The 18968-nt window shown below is 38.1% G+C and overlaps 1 protein-coding gene across 1 annotated transcript in view; it reads left to right on the top strand.

Moving 5' to 3' along the window:
* MGAT4A (alpha-1,3-mannosyl-glycoprotein 4-beta-N-acetylglucosaminyltransferase A) overlaps window positions 1-18968 on the top strand; it is a gene marked incomplete at its 3' end in the record, with an annotated part of 72883 nt that overhangs the window by 35126 nt on the left and 18789 nt on the right. Inside the window, exons 5-8 of the mRNA XM_082011491.1 lie at window positions 8588-8634; window positions 9241-9354; window positions 9968-10043; window positions 11482-11596. Coding sequence (XP_081867617.1) covers window positions 8588-8634; window positions 9241-9354; window positions 9968-10043; window positions 11482-11596 — 352 coding nt within the window. The remainder of the gene's footprint in view (window positions 1-8587; window positions 8635-9240; window positions 9355-9967; window positions 10044-11481; window positions 11597-18968) is intronic.

Here is an 18968-nt window from a genome sequence, read left to right as displayed (position 1 = left end):
TTCCACTATATTGATATGTGTGTGTATATCTCTCTATATATAAACACAGATACGGACTACTGAATATGAGATAAATTAAAATACTTTTCTGGTATCTAAACAAATTTTTTTTCCTGTGGGACAATCTTATTTATCATGAAGAAAATGCATCTTAGACTTGTTCTAAATATATCACAAATTACTGTAAGTCCACTTCATTGGCAGTGACTGCACTTAGCACACTTCTTTGTACAAACAGTAATCAGTGTATATGGGAAAGGCCTTGATTTGACCAAAAATAGCGGAAAGACAAATCATTTCAGTAAGAATCAGAAGACACTACAGGTATGCAGAAGCATTCTGCTAATTCTGTACACTGAGTACATCTGACTGGTCAATAATTGACCAGCCATTTGTTCTTGGAGCACTGGTCCATAGTTACACTTCCTTGCATAGTGCTTATTCAAATCTACGGTGTTTCATGTGTATACAATTCACTTAGGCTAGAAAAACTTGCATAACTTGGGTATCTTTTGCTGTTACTGTTTCATCTCTTTATGTAAACAGTGACTGCTAAATTAAAAGATGGTGATCTTCAGTAGTGTTCTCCATCCTCCTCTTGTGGAGAATCTTTTTTTCTTTATTATTTCTTTGGGAAAGTTTCTGTACTGGTTGGGTCAGTAAGACACAAGCACCCAGCAAGGTATCATCCCATGCGCTGGTATGAACAAAGCCTTAGCAAATTAAGCACTGAGTGTACATACTGAGTTAAACGTTGCTGAACCTGGATGTATTAACATTGGAATGCAATATGGAAAACTTCTCCAGCAAAATAAACAGGACTGTAGTTTCACCTCTTCTTGCTCTGATGATCTGATTGATAGATCTCTGTGATCAGCAAATGTCTTGATAGAAAACAAAGGAGTATTTTGTCTCTCTTGCTCTCAGCCTGGGTGTATTAGTATCATCCTGGCAACAGAGATGTTCTGTGCTTTCTGCTAATTGTTGAAAACTTGAGAGCTGGCCCTTCCTGGAGCTGTCCTGGAGAGTGTATTCCTAGTCTTTAAAAGATGTCACTGCACATCTTGAGTTGGAGAAAGACCAATAGATCTTAGGTTATACATACATATGTAGGTATGTAATTTTTTTTTTTTTAAATCAAAGCTAGACAAGGCTGTTGTGCTAAATGATACATTATCTTCACCAGATAATTTTAAAGGCCTACACAGATGGCAGTCTTTGTTTTGGACATCTCATGCAAAACTGATCAGGATGAACACAACTTCTAGATATACTGCCAACTCTTGTATCTGGAAGGCTATTTTGGCCTGTCAGTGAGAATTTAAGATATTTAAGGAACTGTTGCAATCGCCACTTCTTTGGCACCTAAGCTTTGGTATCCAAAGAACATGGACTGCTGATACTGGGCACCATCATAGCATTTTACGCTCCTCTTTTCATGGCAGTGACTAGTGAAGTTTTTATGTGTGATTAAACTGGTGATAAAAATCCTTCTTAGATCTCAGAAAAGATCCTTGACAGGTTTTGAAACCTTCCATGTACCTGAGACAAATTTAGTATCTCCGCACAAAGATAAAATTTGAGATTGTGCTCTTTTCTTGAGTCCTAGACTTGAATGACTGAAATGCTTCTGTAAGACACCTTCTGAGATGCACCTGGGCTACAGTAACTATCTGATGTTTCTGATAAAGGAACATAGCTGTTAATAAACAGAGTTGTGTCTGATTTTTTTGGTAATGTCTAGTGTATGTGTGAGATGGAAAGTAACAGTAATAATCTTATTTCAGAAGCATTGTAGCAGATGATTTCACACCTGGATGACTGACTGAATTGACACTTCGAGTTTTGACAATGCTGTCAGATTTTGCTACTGTAGTCTGCCTTGGCCTAAAGATAATGAGGACAAATTCTTTCTGTCCTCCAAATAAAGTACACATATCATAGAAAGGTGCTTTTGACAGTACACAGCAACTACCTATCTTCTGGAAAACAAACGATCTAGACGTTTTCAATGATTTACAGGCTTACCCAAGGACAAGAAAAAATTTCCCCAGGTTGCCAGTCCACATATGCTGCTTTCTTTCAGACTCTACAAACTAAGCTTCATCTGTAATATGCACAAAACTAGCAGCAGACTGTATGACACTAACATAACTTGCATCTGAATGTCCTGTTTTGAATTGTCCCTTGATTTTAATTTTTTTTTTTCATTTGTACTGGCCTTAAAAGCTAAACTTGTTCTCTGATGTGGTGCTGTGTTTCACAGCACAATCCATATGTACGTGTGCCCTCACGATCGAGTTGCTGACATGCTGGACACAAGGATAGGGAGAAACGAGAGTGAAGTGATACAAGAATATACTTGTATTCCTGCTTTTGCTGCCAAAGGCTTTGCATTGTGAAAGCCTGTCCTGAGCTGAATTGGATTAATCACAGAAATGACCGGAGAAAGAGATTTCTTACGTATGTGGTAGAGTGGGGACTTTCAGTACAGGAGGGATGAAGTCATTAGCTCATGTAGGACACGGAGGCTACATTTTGCTTATGTAAGGTTAGCCAGCTATGTTATGACAGTATTGTGCATTCCTTTTTTTTTGCTTTGCATCTTGTTCTCATGTTCCCTGTATTCAACTTGAACTTGCCTCTTCAGATCTGAAAGCAAACACTGTATTCTTGAAAATAATTTTTTTCAGCTGCATTTGTGGAACTCAGAGAGATATTATTACCTTTTTCCATAGGCTTTATTTATATCTATACACTATTGCAACTGCTGGAAACCACTGCTGCACTTTTACTCTTTAGGGCTTTTTCTTCACTGCATAAATATCCAAAAATAGGTCCAAATGCCACTTTAGTGGCTGCTTTTTTCTATGTGAATTTTAATGCCTTGTAGGTAATTATATTCATATGTACTTTCACCATTTCAAGGCAAATAAACATTTGCTTTGCCTTTTCTGGAGTCTGTTCAATTTTGCATTGTTTATTATTATTTAAAATACATTGTAAAATTATTCCACCCCTATTCTACAGAGATGATGAAAGATCAAATAAAATTGTAGAAATTAGTACGCAATGAAATGACAACACTTTGCAGATTAGCATGGTTGTTTCCCAGGGATTTTTTTTCTTTTTTTGGAAGATGCTCTTGAGTAAGTTAAGACTGACTTACAGTAGATTTCATTTAAGAATTAAGATCTGGATAATCTAACAGCCTAGATAAACCACCTTGTTTAGAATGTACTGTACAGTTAATGTCTGAATTTCCTCGCTCTTTCACTGTAGCTTCTTTTCTTGAATTTTTGTTTCTTCTAGCAGTACCATGTCTTGTTGGTACTGCTAGAGCAAGAGACCATGTCTTGTATGGTCTGATGCAAAGTGTTTGTGCGCTTGCTCAGCCTTTGTGTCAGCCTGGCTGCAGCCCTGTTTCGACTTACTGTTTTGCTCGTTTAGACTTTATATATGTGGATTAGAGCTGATTCTCAGTTTGACATGGTCATACAGATGCAATCTAAGTGCTGCTAAATGAAATTAAGAGGCAAAATCTAAAACAAAAACAGTGTTTTTCACTTGGTACAGAGCTAAATTGTGGACCTTGTTGCTATTGGATAGTGTAAAATATGAGCGAGTAAATGGGTTCTGAAATGAATCTGGCAAATTCACAAAGACCAGATCCAGGAGGAGCTGTTGAATCTAATGGTATGGATACCAGTCAGGCCTAGGAATTGTAAACTGTTGATTACTGAGAACTGGGAGGTATATGAAAGGAAGGAAGGTTCATTCTGTACATACCCCATTTATTGCACTCTACACCGCACTGGTGCGGCCTCACCTCGAGTACTGTATGCAGTTTTAGGTGCTTTGATACAAGAAGGGCATCAAGCTATTTGAGAGTGTCTGGAGGAGGGCAACCAAGATGGTGAAAAGCCTCGAGGGCAAGACTCATGAGGAGTGGCTGAGGTCGCTTGGTTTGTTCAGCTTGGAGAAGAGAAGGCTGAGGGGTGACCTCGTTGCTGTCTACAACTTCCTCAAGGGGGGCAAGTGGAGAGGGAGGTGCTGATCTCCTCTCTCTGGTGACCAGTGATAGCACATGAGGAAATGGAATTAAGCTGCATCAGGGGAAGTTCAGGTTGGATGTTAGGAGAAGTTTCTCAGCTGAGAGGGTGGTTGGTTACTGGAACAGGCTCCCCAAGGCAGTGGTCAGGGCACCAAGCCTGTCAGAGTTCAAGGAGCATCTGGACAACCCTCTTAGTCATATGGCTTAATTTTAGGTAGTCCTGTGAGCAGCAGGGAGTTGGACTCAATGGTCCTTATGGGTCCTGTCCAACTTGAGATATTCTTTGATTGCATCTCTTTTTTTTTTTTTCTATGCATCTACTACTGGCTAAGACAGTAGATAGACCTTTGGTCTAAATTGCCATTGTTTTCCTTACCTTTTGAAAACAGTCCACCTTCTGTTATTCTTGAGAGTATGAAGTAGGTAGGATTTAACAGTACAAAAGGGTTGATTCTTGAAACTAGAAATCTTGGTTTTGTCTGACAGTTGGCTAGCTGTTAATCAGAACTTTCTACTGCTGGTTTTGTCTGCTAGCTAATGTATTCTACTACTTTGCTACGCACACACTCACTCATAAAAATCAATAAAAAAGACTGGTAAGTTCGTTGTTGCTCTGGTTCTTTGTGTGTTTGTTACGAATAATAATGTTTGTTCAGACAAACCTTAGAATAATTGCAAATTTGAAATGCAGCCTCACCTAAACTAGAGAAGGTATACTAAAGAATTGTAGGGCAGCATCTTACAAAAACTAAGGAAATTAAAAAACTTATTTCACCGACACTTTGACACTTCAGTTTGTTCCACAATGGACTCTCGGTTTTCTTCTAGAGAGGTTCATCAAAGCACTCTATATGTGTGTCTCATCAAAATTGCTGATGTGAGGAGTTAAACCTCAGATGTTGCCATGTTCACAGGCCTCTGAAACTCTATAGATCTCATAAGCTAAAATCTTCTTTTCTTGCTGGAAGCTTAGATAGGTTCAAGGGGATACTGGTGATGTACCTTTAAGAGGAGTCTACTCAGGAATATTTAATACACAAAATCACTTCTGTCTCAGGAAGTAACCTGAATTGCAGGTAACTGGAGCATGGATGGTAGCAGGAGAGAGTATTGTGTATGCTTGTCCTGTTCTTACTCTGCTGTGTATCTGTTCATGGCTGCCACTGCTGGAAGCATGACGCTGAGCTGGATCAATCTTTGGTCTGATCTGGTATGAATGAAAAAAAGAGGATGTCTCACTCTAAGTGTTCTTGCTGTCTCTTAGTGATCCGTAATTTCATATGACTAGGAAAAAAGAACAGGCAGAAAGATTTGAACTGCTGATATTGAAATTGAAACAGCCACCCTACTTATGCCTTTCATTAGTTCCCAGAGATCCACCTAACAGGACAAACTTGTTTGTAAGGCTTCATGTGATTCATTGATAAGAATGAATGCAGCATAGCTGCTCCAAAGGCAACCTGGTATCTACCAGATGATCTTCACTGGAAGCCTGAAGAACAGTTACACTTTCTCTTTCATGGGTGACTTTTGATTAATCTGGATTTGTCTTGTCCTGTTTAAGGTTCTTGGAGAAGACAAGGGTATTACTCCTTCATGCTATATATAGTACATAATTATTTTCAGCAGTCTTGTGTCCTGCAGGTTCATAAAGAGACCTTAGGTCTTATTTTGTCAAGGCAGTAAACGCTTTCTTCCTCGAAAATGGGGAATAGATTTTGGTCAAAAATAGATTTTTTTTTTTTTTTTTCTGTTGCTTTTCAGTTACTATCTGAATTTATTGATACTGCTTGGAAGATCCTTAGTTCCTTCCATTGCTATCCTGCAAAGTCTTCTGTATAGTTACCACTTCCCTTGGGTGTAGTCAGAGATTGATAAAATTTACTGCATGTTCTTGGATTTATTTCATGAGGTTATATGAAGTAACTTAAATGTGCCACCTTGCTGGGACACATCCACAGCTGAAGGATGTTGGCAAAGATCCCACTTAGTGTTAGCTGGGTAATGAGAGGAATTGATTGTCTCTGGAAGTTCTGATGTGGAAGGATGACAGTCAACCTGCTATCCTGAGGGGAAGAGTTTGGTGTTGAAATCCTGGTTCTGAAATCTCAGATGGTGCTGGTAGATATAAATACAACTGCTTAGTTAGCAATAATTGCAGGATATCAAGTTTTTAATGCATTTGCTCATGTGAAAAATGGCATCAACTTTTTTAATCTCAATGTTCTTTTTCATTCTAAAAAGTGGTATCTCCTTTTGCACTATGCTGATGCAGTGATTGTTGATTCAGAGGGAAGGTTACCTACTAAACCAGCAGAGGTATTTGCTGTATCTTGTGTCCGGTGCAGCTAGACCAGACCATTTTGACTTTGTGTGACAGCACCACAGATTACAATATGAGGTTGGAAGTCTACAGGCTACATCTCTCTAACATGAAGCTATTGTGATTGCAGCTCTGACTGGGAAACTGCCAACCTTTTGCATGAAGGACACAAACAAATAAGGGGAAGTAGGGGGAAAAAAACCCTCTTATACCAGACTTTATTTTTTTTTTCTGATTGTGATGCGTTCTATATAAGTGCGTAAGGTTTTTAAAAGCACTAGCAAGGCTTCATGGTGTACCTGCAAAATAGGTCAAAAGTATGTTCACCCTAAGGAGACTTGCACTAAGGCACAGGCTTATGACCAAATATATGCTTCCAGTTGGGATGAAGTTTGGCATTCATTTTAATCTCTGGAATACTGTATAGAAACTAGCTGTGTTTCTGCTCTCTATGTGTATCTATATATATGTTTTATTGATATATATATATGTATATAAAAATATAAAAATTCTGCATTTTTCTATGGAATTACAGTGTGCACTGTTTAACAAGTATTGGAGTTATTAATGCTAGACAGGGTAATTGAATGCCAACTGGAAATTCAAATTGTTTGTCTTTTTCCTATGCTGACTAAGCAACAATTTCTGTGTTTTTAATGTTTAAAAAGTTAAAAAAAACCCAAACAACAAAACAACAGAAATGTTTCCGTTCAAGATGGATACACTAAAATTATTTTTAGGTAGTCACTAGGTAACTGATGTGCAACTGTTATACGCAGCAGAGAAAGTTATGTCTTAAACTCCATTGCAGTAATAAACTGTGTGTGAACAATCCATATGTGTATTTAAAGACTTAGTGATATATCAAGGTCCATATGGACTTGTGAGTCTGCCTGTGTGAAACTCACTGCAGGGTAAGTTTTAAATTGTGAACACCTTATCTGCTTATTAGGACTTCTGTCCAGCACTAGGCATAATACTTATGAAGGAAGAAAGTATGTATGAAAAACTTATGACAAATGCTTTCTACACACACGTTCTTGTAGTATTTAGAACCTACTCTTGGAAGAAACCCACTGTTGTCCTTTTTGGAAAAGTGTGCGTCACTGGCATTATGTTGGATTTTATAAAAATAAAACTTTAAAAATAGGAATGGTGATTTTTAAGATCAAAGGCTAAGCACCTTTATCAAACAAGATTAGTGGTTCTATAGAAATGCTTGGGAGGGATTTATTCTCTTTGTGTATAATCCTTTAATGATAATCTGTGTTACAAATTAATCAGAAAAAGTATGAACTGTTCCTTTGTTTCCAGCATTTCAAAGGCAGATGTTTCTGCAGAATTCTCATGAGCCACTAGAATCTGAGTTGATTTATAAACTGTAAGTTTTCTTTTGAAAAGTGATAAGTAGCATGCCAAATTATTAGATTTGTAAGTGTAACAATGATTAGGATTTTCAGTCACATTTATGAATTCACAAACTTTCCCAGGAATGCATGTGAATGACCAAGTGAATAGGTTGAATAGTCAGACAGTTCTGGCAAGTTAGGTGATCTAGACTTTTCCAGAATGTCATTATTTATATCTTAACCAACAAGTAATTTTTAGAATCTATGCATCTTTAAGAACTGAGTGATTGATAGGATTAGTAGTCCCTCAAGATTAGTCTCAGATGCAAAAAAGCAACCCCAGCCAGGAAAACAGCATGTTCATTGCTGTCTGTGGTTGGAGCATCCATGCTTTAAATGCAAAGTTTAGGAGAAGTATTTTTTTAAAGAAGAGTGTGTGTTCAGTGTCCTGGTTTCCAGAAAGCTTTCCTTGGTAATATTTTCTATTATTATTATTATTATTACTACTACTATTACAACAACAATATGAAGTTCTTCCTGCACAAATGCTCAGTGATCATTTTCTCATTAAGAGCCTGAGAGGTTGCAAGAAAATACCAACAGTTGGATTAGAACTGTCTGTTTAAAGCAGATATGAGGCAAATATTGTTCCCTTCGGTTTTAAAAAAAAAATGTTCTTCTCCCATTAGATATAAGAGAGTTACATGTGTGACGTGCTCCTGTATTACTCAAATATCTTGCACGCTAAACTTGATTTTCAAGTACAGCTACCTCCAATGTTTATTTTACTTGGTTCTTTTAAAGTGTAGCTCCAAAACTGTTAAGTGTTCTATTTGTTTTTTGTTTGTTTTTTTTTTCCAGACTGATCTTGATTATGTTAACAGTGTTGTTGCAAGCCTGGAAAAAGAGTAAGTTGTAATTTTAATGGGGGCCTTCTTAGCTTATTGATGGGCTTGCTTTTCGTTTTTTTTCTAAGTCAGGTTGTGATAAGTAATAAAAAGTATTCTGGAAGTATGAGATCATGCATTTTTGTTTCTTGGGGGTTTGGACTTTGAAACAACAATGTAATAGATGACAAATTAAGGGGCAGTGATTCAGCCAGTTAAATTGTAAAATAATAAATGGGATTAAATTATTTGATGCAACATAAACAGATGGGATTGGTTTAACATGAATGGAAACTTGTGACATCTGTGTTAGGGCCTTGTATTCCATATGTTCAAAGAGAACTATAGAAGTAAAAAATCACTAGGTTCTGAAAAGAGAAAGGCAGAAGTCATCTTTAGAATCTAGTTAGAATTCTGATTATTGGGCAAGAGGCTATATTGCTCTGAAGAAGAAGCGAAGGAAAACAGTATCTTTTTTTTTTGTATACTACTTTTATGTTACATTCAATAAGCTTCATTTCGATGAGTCGTTGTAACCAGAAATAATAACTGTACCAACAGAAAGCAAGCAAGAACTCTATAGAACTCACAGTCTCTCATGTGACTTTAGGATGTTTCTATTGACAGGTTTTCTACAGAGATCAATTCTGGCTTGGTCGAAGTAATAGCCCCTCCTGCTACTTACTATCCTGACTTGACAAACTTGAAAGAGACATTTGGAGACTCAAAAGAGAGAGTGAGGTTAGTTTATTCCTCCAGATCTTTTCCCATCTCCTCCCACACCCACATTTTTTTATTTATGAAATGGCAAGTGGGATGTGAATTCTTGAAATGTTTTCTTACTGTAATTCCTGAAAGTGTGGCGATGCTAAAAGTGCTCTGTGAATCCATTTTATGCCTATCCGCATGCTGTTCTGTGCATGGTCAGAGCCTAATGCTATGCCTAGTTGAATTCATTTAGTGTTAGTTTTTTGGGAGGAGAACTGAGACTTCATTTATTTCTTTTGCTGCATGTAGACTTTTTTGTTTACTGTTTTTCTTCCTGAAATACAGTGTAAAACCCAGTAATTCCTGCTAATTCCTGCATTTAAAATGCACATTTTAGTGAAATGTCAGGTAGTTTTCACAAAATCAGATTCAAATGAAACCAGTTTTATGTTTGTATTAAAGCGTAAGGTGAAAGCTTTGTTCCTTTTTTTCAGACAGCAGATTTCCTGAGGGAACAATGCCAAAAGCAGCTGTCCTAACATTTTGCTAATACGCGTCATTCTTCATAGTGAAATTTACTTTGCATTGCCAGCATGTAGTGAAATACTTTTGTTTCATAATCCTTAAGCTTTTAATTTAATTTCAGATGGAGGACAAAACAAAACTTGGATTACTGTTTTCTTATGATGTATGCCCAGAAAAAGGGGGTTTATTACATTCAGGTAAATTTCTCTTCTTTGTTTTGAGACAAGTTTTCAAATGAGTCACCAGAAGTTATGCTGTTGGACACATCAGCAGGACCTACACAGAAGAGAGAGAACTTGATTCCATAGTCAAAGGAAGGTGTTAAGTGTGGAGGTTATGGTATATGAGGAAGTAATTTGTGGAGGACACTTTCAGAAGTAGAAAGCCATTTGTCCTATGTGACTTACTTTATCTTAAGGTGCTTAGTGGTGCTTAGTAAAAAAAGTGAAGGAATGCAGACAGCTTAACTACTGGTTTTTCCTTGTCCCCCAAATGAATTACTATTGAGTCGCCTAGGCAAAAAACACCAGCATAATTTTGAGTGGAAATCAAGCTAAAATCCATTTTTACCTTCTTTTGAAGACAAATGCAGCATCATTTTAATATAACTGTGTGTATAGATTGTTTTCAATGAGTTGCTAGTCTTGTTTTCTTTTTTCTTTTTTAAAGAGGTTTTCAAGAACAGAGTTAAGCAATTCTTAAATTTAATTTAGCTCAAAATTGTTCCTATTGTGTCTTGCTGCTTTGAAGTAGAAGCCTTACCTACAGGTATTGCGGATTTAGTGAGTAACTGCACTTCTAATCTTTATTTAGATTTTGGGACTGTCTCCTTTGGGTATAAAGCCCCACTGATCTAGTTTTTACAAAGGTATGCTGGCTGCTTTTGGAGAGCTGTTGGAGATGCAGATCTCCTGGAAGCTGCACAGCCAATGACATGAGACAGCCTTTTTAAAACTAGGCAGTCACAGAAATATTAGTGCCAGCACAAGGGTGGAGAGCATGATTGCACTGGGAGAAAGGATAGAGGAAGCAGGATCCTTAAAGCAGTGGCCTGCACTTACTAGGAATTAAAGGGATCATAGCACCCTATCTTGGCAGTTCTTCTGCCTGGACTAGCTGATTAGCTTGGACTATGCACGTGTTCTTCTGTGGGACAGCTAAAGCCAGGTGAAATGAATCCCACCTCTGTAGACAACGTGTCTCAGCTTCTTGTCTCAGGAGAAATTCTTTCAGTGATGTTAGGTGCATGAGTAAAGAGTCACGTTTGCACAAAAATAATACAGATATTCTACTTCTTCTACTGATGATGTCACTTAGTCTAACATTATTTCATGGATGATTTTTTTCCTCTGAAGAGTGATGCTGGAAAAGCAGCGTTCTGAAGTAATAAGTTGAGATACATTTATGGATTCTTCCTACAGAAAGATTCTGGATTAGTTATCCACAGACAAACTGTGATTCCTAAAATAGTTATTCTTGGCAATAGCGTCGAGTTTTTATAGCAGTGCTTGCATTAGAAATATATATGGCTAAATGTTGGCAATATATTATAAATCAGTATTTCCTAGCTGTACTTTTTCCTATTGCTTTGCTGGTGTTTTTATTTATGTTGATATCACTGCTGCCTTCCTCTAGCTTGAAGATGACATCGTTGTCAAGCAGAATTATTTCAGCACAATAAAAAATTTTGCACTTCAGCTCGCTTCTGAAGATTGGATGATTCTAGAATTTTCTCAGCTGGGTTTCATTGGTAAGAAAATGTTCACTTCAGTAGTTTGAAAGAATACATTCATCCTCAGACTCTGTGAATTAATAGTGATCTGACTTCAAAGCTATCTTTGTACTGAAAATAAACCAAGAAGTAGAAATGCATTGGCTTTTTTTTAGGAACTCTGGTTTAACTCTTTTTTTTTTTTTTTTTCCCTTCAGTTGTTTCATATACTTTTGTATGACTGAAGTAGACTTCAACTGTTGGAAAAAAGGGCATTGTTATAACCAAAAGTTAATTTATAAAAATAACAGTCGAACTGCAAGGAATGACTTATTTTGAATTTAGCTGCCATTAAACCAAAAATGTAATTAAACCACAACTGACTGAAGTAAAAGAAAAAAAAAGCATAAAAACTAACTCCACCTAAACCAGCCTTGTTGGTGTTTGTGCCAATGTTTCCAAGAATCAGCAGGCATCAGTTTGTGTTGGTTACAAGGCCTGTTCTATCTCCATCTTTCTACTTCATCAAGGAGAAGTTATGGCACTGTGCTCCTTCTTAGGTGTAGTTAGAGCCTATCTGTCATTTGCAATGAACACCAGTGAGAGGAGCTAATGCAGCATGTCGGACTGTTGTGGATTGACTACCAGGGTGCTGCTGAAATTACTTTATGGTTATTTGCTCTGTTTTACACGAATATGTTTTTGCTGAGAGGTACTAGACTCAACAGAAAAGCAATGAAAGAGAAGTTTTGAAGGGATTTTGCAAATTGAGAAGATATTTCATTACTGCAGTGATGTGTCATAATCTGTTTAAAAACGCTAAGCTAGACGTATGTGAGGAAAAATTAAAACCTAAGTCAGACTGTGGAGTTCCCTGTATGTAGTCAACACAAGTGATTCCAACGCAAAGGCTGTAAGTTGAGCTCAGAACAGGAAGAAAATCCTACATGTAACAGATAGCTCTGTCATTGGAAATTCTTGTTCTCTTGTTTTTTCTTTGGATCTGCTTTTCCAGAGAACAGCTTCATTTTTAGCTTTGTGACCCATAATACTAGCAAATAGTGGACATAAATCTAGATTGCAGAACCGGTAAGGTTTGCACTATGAATGGCAAGTACTTTCCTGTTCCCAGCTCAGCATCATGTGTCTGCAAACACAATAGTTCCTTGACTTTCAGGGTATCGGAGATTCACTGAGTAGAAAGCAAAACCAGTAGTTATCTCCTAAACATGCTGTGTTAGGGTACAAAATGGTACTTCATACATTTGCCGGTCACCCTAACCTACAGAAACAATGGAAAGGAGGAGAGGAAATGGGCAGAGGGAAGTCTCCTTATCTATCTGTCCACCACAGAACTGATCTGCTTGGTTGCCTTGGGCTACCAACAGAGAGGCACTGTTGCTGAAACAGTTATGGGACTGGTTTTGTGGCCTCAGAGGTGGAGGGGAGAAACAGGAAATGGAGCTGCCTATCATGGAGAAATAAGCATTTAAATAATTTACTGGAGCTTTGGCCCTCAATAGATTTGTCTCTTCTCTTGGGGAGCCCCTTGCATCTCTCTCTGATTCTGTGGCTGCAGAGACTGGTTGAATACCAGCATCTGATTAGGCTTTGTTTCTACTTTTGAATAATCAAACTTAAATTGTGGGCTTAGTTGGAGATAGAGTTCTAACTCCAGTCCTAATTGCATTTTAAATGTAAATTCTCTGTGAAATTCCTGGGCTGTACAAGTAATATACATTCATTCTATGTTTGCTTAATTAAGTAGTTGCGCATACTCACAAATTGCAGTTTTGTAAGACTGACATGTTAAAATGTGTATAAAACTAACTTACAGTTTAGGACATGCACTGTCTATCCCATGCAGATGTATTTCAGGTCACTTATTTGTGTATTTCACATCCCTTTCTGTTCTCAGTGTTGCTATAGAGGGCACAGTGTCTAAGCCAGAAGGGGTAGGTAGATAGTTCTTAATACTGGGATTTGGCTGAATCACCTGCACACCTGTTCAAAAATATTTTAAAGTTGTTTTTCTACACTGTCTATACACTTTTTTTCAGTGTAGGCTCTGAAAATAGTTGTAGCTAAATTTAATTGTTAGCTTCTGCTGCTTGCATCCCTGTTCTTTGTTCCTTGTGTCATATTTGCTTGCCTCCTTTTAATTAGATGGTATCAGAATTTCAGATCCATTTAGCTACGGCTACACATCTTAATGTTGCTTTTCTACCTAGAAAATTAAATTAGATTTTTTTTCTCCCAATTTAGCTACTTATCCTGCTTAAGTTTTGAGGGAAAAATTAGTATTCATGAAAGTGACTAAAACTTCTGGCTTTGAGACACATTGGTGTGCTATAACCATATATTGCATAGAAATTTTATGCAATTAATGTAGATTTGCCTCATCTCTGCTATCACTGTATGGACCTTGATGCAGACTGAATCTATGGTAATTTGGTAATGCAGATAGCTATGGGGAAGAGCAAAAGTAGTTGCGTGTAACTGGGGATGAGTTCTATGTGTAGATTTCTAAGAGGGAAAGTAGAACACTGAATTGCCTAGATGCTACTGATTTAGAAATGATCTCTAAAAGAGACATGTGGCTAATTCACTGTAAGCTATTGGAAACCTTGATCAGCTTGCAAGTTCTGCTAGGTAAAAATGCTTTTTTGTCATAGTGTATTTCTGAACTGAAAATCTGATTTATGCAAGTACTACATGAGGAAGTAGCAAATGCAGCTATTTAGGCTGACAGCAGGATTATAGAATTCTGTCACCTCTGCCACAGAGCAGAAGTTGCTTCCTTTGGATTTTTTTTGATACTGAAAGCATAGTCTTAAGTGCTGTCAAGTATCTACTAAATAATGGGTGAGACGTATGCTGTTTCCCTAAGAAGCTCTGTAGAAGGAGATGTATCCTGTGCTCTTCTGGATTCTGGATTGCACTGCGGTCCCAGACACAACATAGGAAAGTCCTACTAGCTTTTTATCAGAAATACTCATTTGTCTTCCAGCTGCCTGTGAGCTGAAGTGTTTTCCAGAGGATCTCCAATACTCTGTGCTGTAGTTACAATGTCAGCTGTTGCAAATTTTTAATGGAGCTGCCTGAAATTAGCCTTTTGGTCGTCTTAGCAGTTCTTCTGTTCTATCTTACTGTGCCCTGATGTTTTAAGGCCTGTTCTGATTACTTTAAGTTCATCTGATTACAGTTTTGCTCAAGCTGTCCACATAGTTGAAGTTTAGGGAAGAGTAGATTAAGTCAAATATTTGAGATTTAAATAACTTCAAAGAGGATCTGGTTTTAATGCCAGTAATTTGCATATCATTAACAGGGAAGACATTGAAAGACTTGAATTATAGTTAGAATATGTGCTTGCAGGTATAAAATTATTGTTGGTGTAGACTGTATACATTTAACACGATGCTTATGTGGAGGAATGCAAATGAATGATTTAGATATTTGCAGTTCAGAGAACTGTAGAAAACAAAGTTTTTCATTTTGTGTGTGTCTTGTACTTGCCAACAAAATACTGAGAGGGCCATAGTAGTTCACTAAGGATAGCATTTAAATGGACTGAGGATCAGATAGAAGTCTTGGCAGGGCACAGTAAATAGCAGAACATGTTCCACAATTTATTTTTTTTTCATTCTTGGCTCTCACTTTTACCAATACAGATAAGTAATGTGGAGAAAGTTGTCCACATCTTGTAAATCTCTAGGGATTCATGGAGCAAGATTTCACCTTTTGTGTCTTAATTCTTTTAGATTTTGAAGTTTCTTTCCAAGGATAGGTTGTATGCACCCAGAATCTGAAACCTCTGAAATTTTGTCAGCAGTCTCCTTGATTTATGTCTGTTCTCATGCACTGTACCAAGTACATGAACATGCTAAGATGAGCATTACACATTGTCTTTGGTTTGAGGCAGCGGGTGTTGATTGCAGTTTTTGCTTAGGTCTCTTTGGCTTGGTGATTTTTGACTGCCTATTGGGGATGGCCAGTGGGCAGTCTGTAGGCTGGATTTGGATGGCATCTCCTTGGCTTCACAGCTCACAGCACTTTCCTAACCTGCAGCTGCACGGGAGGCCATAGGACTACAGGACCTTGGCAAAAGCTGATTCTTGTTCTTGGGCTATGACTAGGCCCTTGGGAAGCCAGGCTGCAGCTGCTACCTTTGCTCAGGAGAGGCTAGGCAAGGCCTTGGCTGGTTTGGATTCAGAGGGTCTGTGGTGTTGGATCTGTGGAGTAGGAGTTGTACTGGGCTGCTTTCCATCACAGGGAATAGCTGTGGACAGTCAAGGGTCCAGAGCTTTGAAGACCTGTTTTACCAGGGGCTTCACTGCAGAGGCCTGTTTTTGAGCTGGTGTAGGAAGAATGTTCTGGGAGAGAAAAGAGACGCTGATCCTCGGCAGTACTGCTGTGCTATACTGGTGGTTTCCTGAAACAGAAATGACAGATGAGGGTTGCTGTGTTGCACTGAAGGACAAGGAACTGGGGCAAAGCTATGCCGTGCTGCATGTGGAAGGTGGTGACAGTATTTCAGCAAGTAGTGTGTGGATATCTGTCCTTTGCTTAATGAAGGGAGACGAGGACTTGTCTCAAGAACAGGGTGTTGTTTGTTCATCTTCACTCCAGTGATCATTACGGGCTAAAGTTAGAAGGCTTTGCCTGTGCTGTTGAACCCTTCCACGGTGCTGGGCAGTGTAATGTAGAGAGACCAGTTGGGTCTGAAGATGCTAGTGTGGGTACAGACAGCTGTTGCTTACCTAGCATATTCTGTCTAGTTGCAGTTGGATGTATTGGTCGTTTTTTTTCTTTGTTTTTGTTTGGGTTTTTTTTCCTGGTGTGTCCTGTGACATCACCATGTTAACTAGATTATTCCCTGAGTCAGGGATGGTTGACTGCTTGGCTGACAGTGGCGTGCCAGTCTAGGCCTAGAGGAAAGTGCCTCTGGGCCTATACAAGTTTGCAGTATGGAAGTAAATAATTTGCTTGTTGATATCCTCTTTCTATTTTAGGTGAAATTAGAATAACTTAAATTAGGGAAAAGAGTAAATTCCTACTCTTATCTTCAGTCTTGTTTTCTGCTTATTTAACAGTAGGTAAGGGTCCTGTACCTTAACATTCAGCTTTTAAGTGACATGGTCTGTGAGTGTCTTTTAACCATAGATGACAACTGAAGACTGTAATCCTTGTGGTCTTCAAAAGATGAGCTAGTCAAAGGAAAAAACGTCTATTGCTCTGTCCTTGGGTAGAAGAAGAAAAGGATTCTGGAGCATCAGGGCTGTGCATACCTCCTGGAAGAGGATAAACTGTCTCTTCAGTCAGTGTGTTTCCATTGAGATTGGAGCAATAATGGGGGAATGTTGTTGTCTTCTGAGTTGCATGCTATTGTACATCTCTTGCCAGCACATGGAAGGGTCAACTTCGTATGGAAGTAGGTGTGACTGACAGACTACCTCAGCAGATGTCATCTAGAAATGATGGTTTCAGTCCCATAAGCATCCCAGAAACATCTGATTAGTTCAATTTTTCAGTTGGTGTTTTATTAGGGTTTCTCATATTTTTCTCTTCTCCTGCCCCATGCTATTGAAAGCAGTAGGCAGAGATGAATCACCAGGAAAACTGGGAGTCCGTTTAGTTGCAAGTGTGACAAGCTGAAAGAGCTGTTATTCTGCATGAATATTTTACACAACATTGTACAAATCGCGTGATTGCTTCCTACCCATTTTTAAATATTTACTTCCGCAAATAATTTTAAACAATATGACAGCAATATAATGTGTAAATAGTAACAATATACTAATAAAAATCATAGCATCTTTCTTATATCTTTAAAGAAGAAAGCTTTGCAGTTGTCCCCAGTTTAGTGAGAGCTTCAAATTTTAAGTTACAGAGTATTTTCAAGTGTACATGCCTATTTGAGGACCTCATTGCAACAAGCACTTACAAATAATGTCAATGTTTTTGCTTTATAAACAGCCAAATACAAGGTTGTTGTAAGGGGTAACTTTGAGATAGCGATGTCAGGTCAGTTAATGTCCTACCACATTTACTTCTCCACCCCACTGTGTGAATGGTCTGCTTTATGAATATAGCATCATTCCAACAGGTGAAATAATTGAGACTTTCGTCAGATGTTCCTTCTGTATTTATTGCACTGCATCATGATGTAGCCTCACTCAGATCTCTCCAAACTAATCTCAGAATTCCAAAGTATTGTTTCATTGGGTATGTTCTTATCCAATTTCATACAAGTCATAAGGGAATAAGATCACATTAGACCCATTTTCTGGACAGGACAAGGCTCTTTAGGTGATTCCCTAAGTATGTATCCTCTTTTTGAGAAAATAAAGCATCTTGCACTTTGAGGCCCTAGTATTCTCAAAGGGTATCTCCAGATGTAAGAGTCTGATACCTAGCAGAGTCAGAACACACATAGAAGGGCTCCTGCAACTTGGATATTTTTAAGAGAAAGCATCATTGTTGCTAATCAACCTGGCATTCTATATCTACTCTGAGATATTACATAATATGCCAGGCTCTGTCACCTGTTTCAGCAGAGATATTTTCCATCACTGTTACAAGAGGGATTTGAATGCCCAGCTCCTTGTCTTTTGTTTGCCTTTTTTTTTTTTTGCTGCCTTGCGATAATCGCCTATGAATTAAAGACTTCAGTGAGCCTCAAAAGAAAGAGAAGTAACTCAGTAGCAAGCATGTACATTCACAATGAAAATGTATGTTCCTAATCATTTAAGACTAGATAACTTTTTACCTTTTGTGTAGTACTGGTTAAGGGTGGTACTTCAGCTATATCCTCTCTTTTGTTTATATAAATGTGAACATCCTCCTTAATGGCTAAATAAGGTAGACTGCTTGTGCCATTTCTTCATTTCCACTCAGCCACCTGCTCATGTGGAGTGCTACACTGCTGATAGTTTTTAAGCTTCATACAAAACGTTGTTCCCTATTTGTTTGCCATCCAGACTAGCCTATAAAGCTCCTTAGTGACTGTTCCAAAGAAGTTTGTTATCTTGTAGATGAGAACCAAATCCCATTTTCTAATGAGTGTGGGAAGTGTTTTTGCCACCTCAGAGAGGAACCTATTCTTAATGTCTACTCCAGCTGTTCTTCCTAAATGTAGAAGGAAAAAAGTATTAGGACCTCTACTACTTGTGGAACTTGTTATTTAAAAAGCCTATGAAGGCCTTGTAGATTATAAGTGGAAAAAAACCACATTTCACATGCCTAAGTGCTGTGTTTTAGTGTGTTGTACAGAACTCCCAAGTGTGGACAGACAGACTTGCGTTGGAGAAGAGCTTCTATTGGACTCTCATTCATTACTGCACATGTGCCCCAAGAGCCCTGTCTTAAGTCAGCACTGCCCACACCTTAGCACCATCTGCAGAACTGAATC

Source organism: Phaethon aethereus (genome assembly GCF_964289735.1).
Source record: "Phaethon aethereus genome assembly, chromosome: 1".
Lineage (NCBI taxonomy): Eukaryota > Metazoa > Chordata > Aves > Phaethontiformes > Phaethontidae > Phaethon > Phaethon aethereus.
This window is presented reverse-complemented; position numbering and strand designations above follow the sequence as displayed.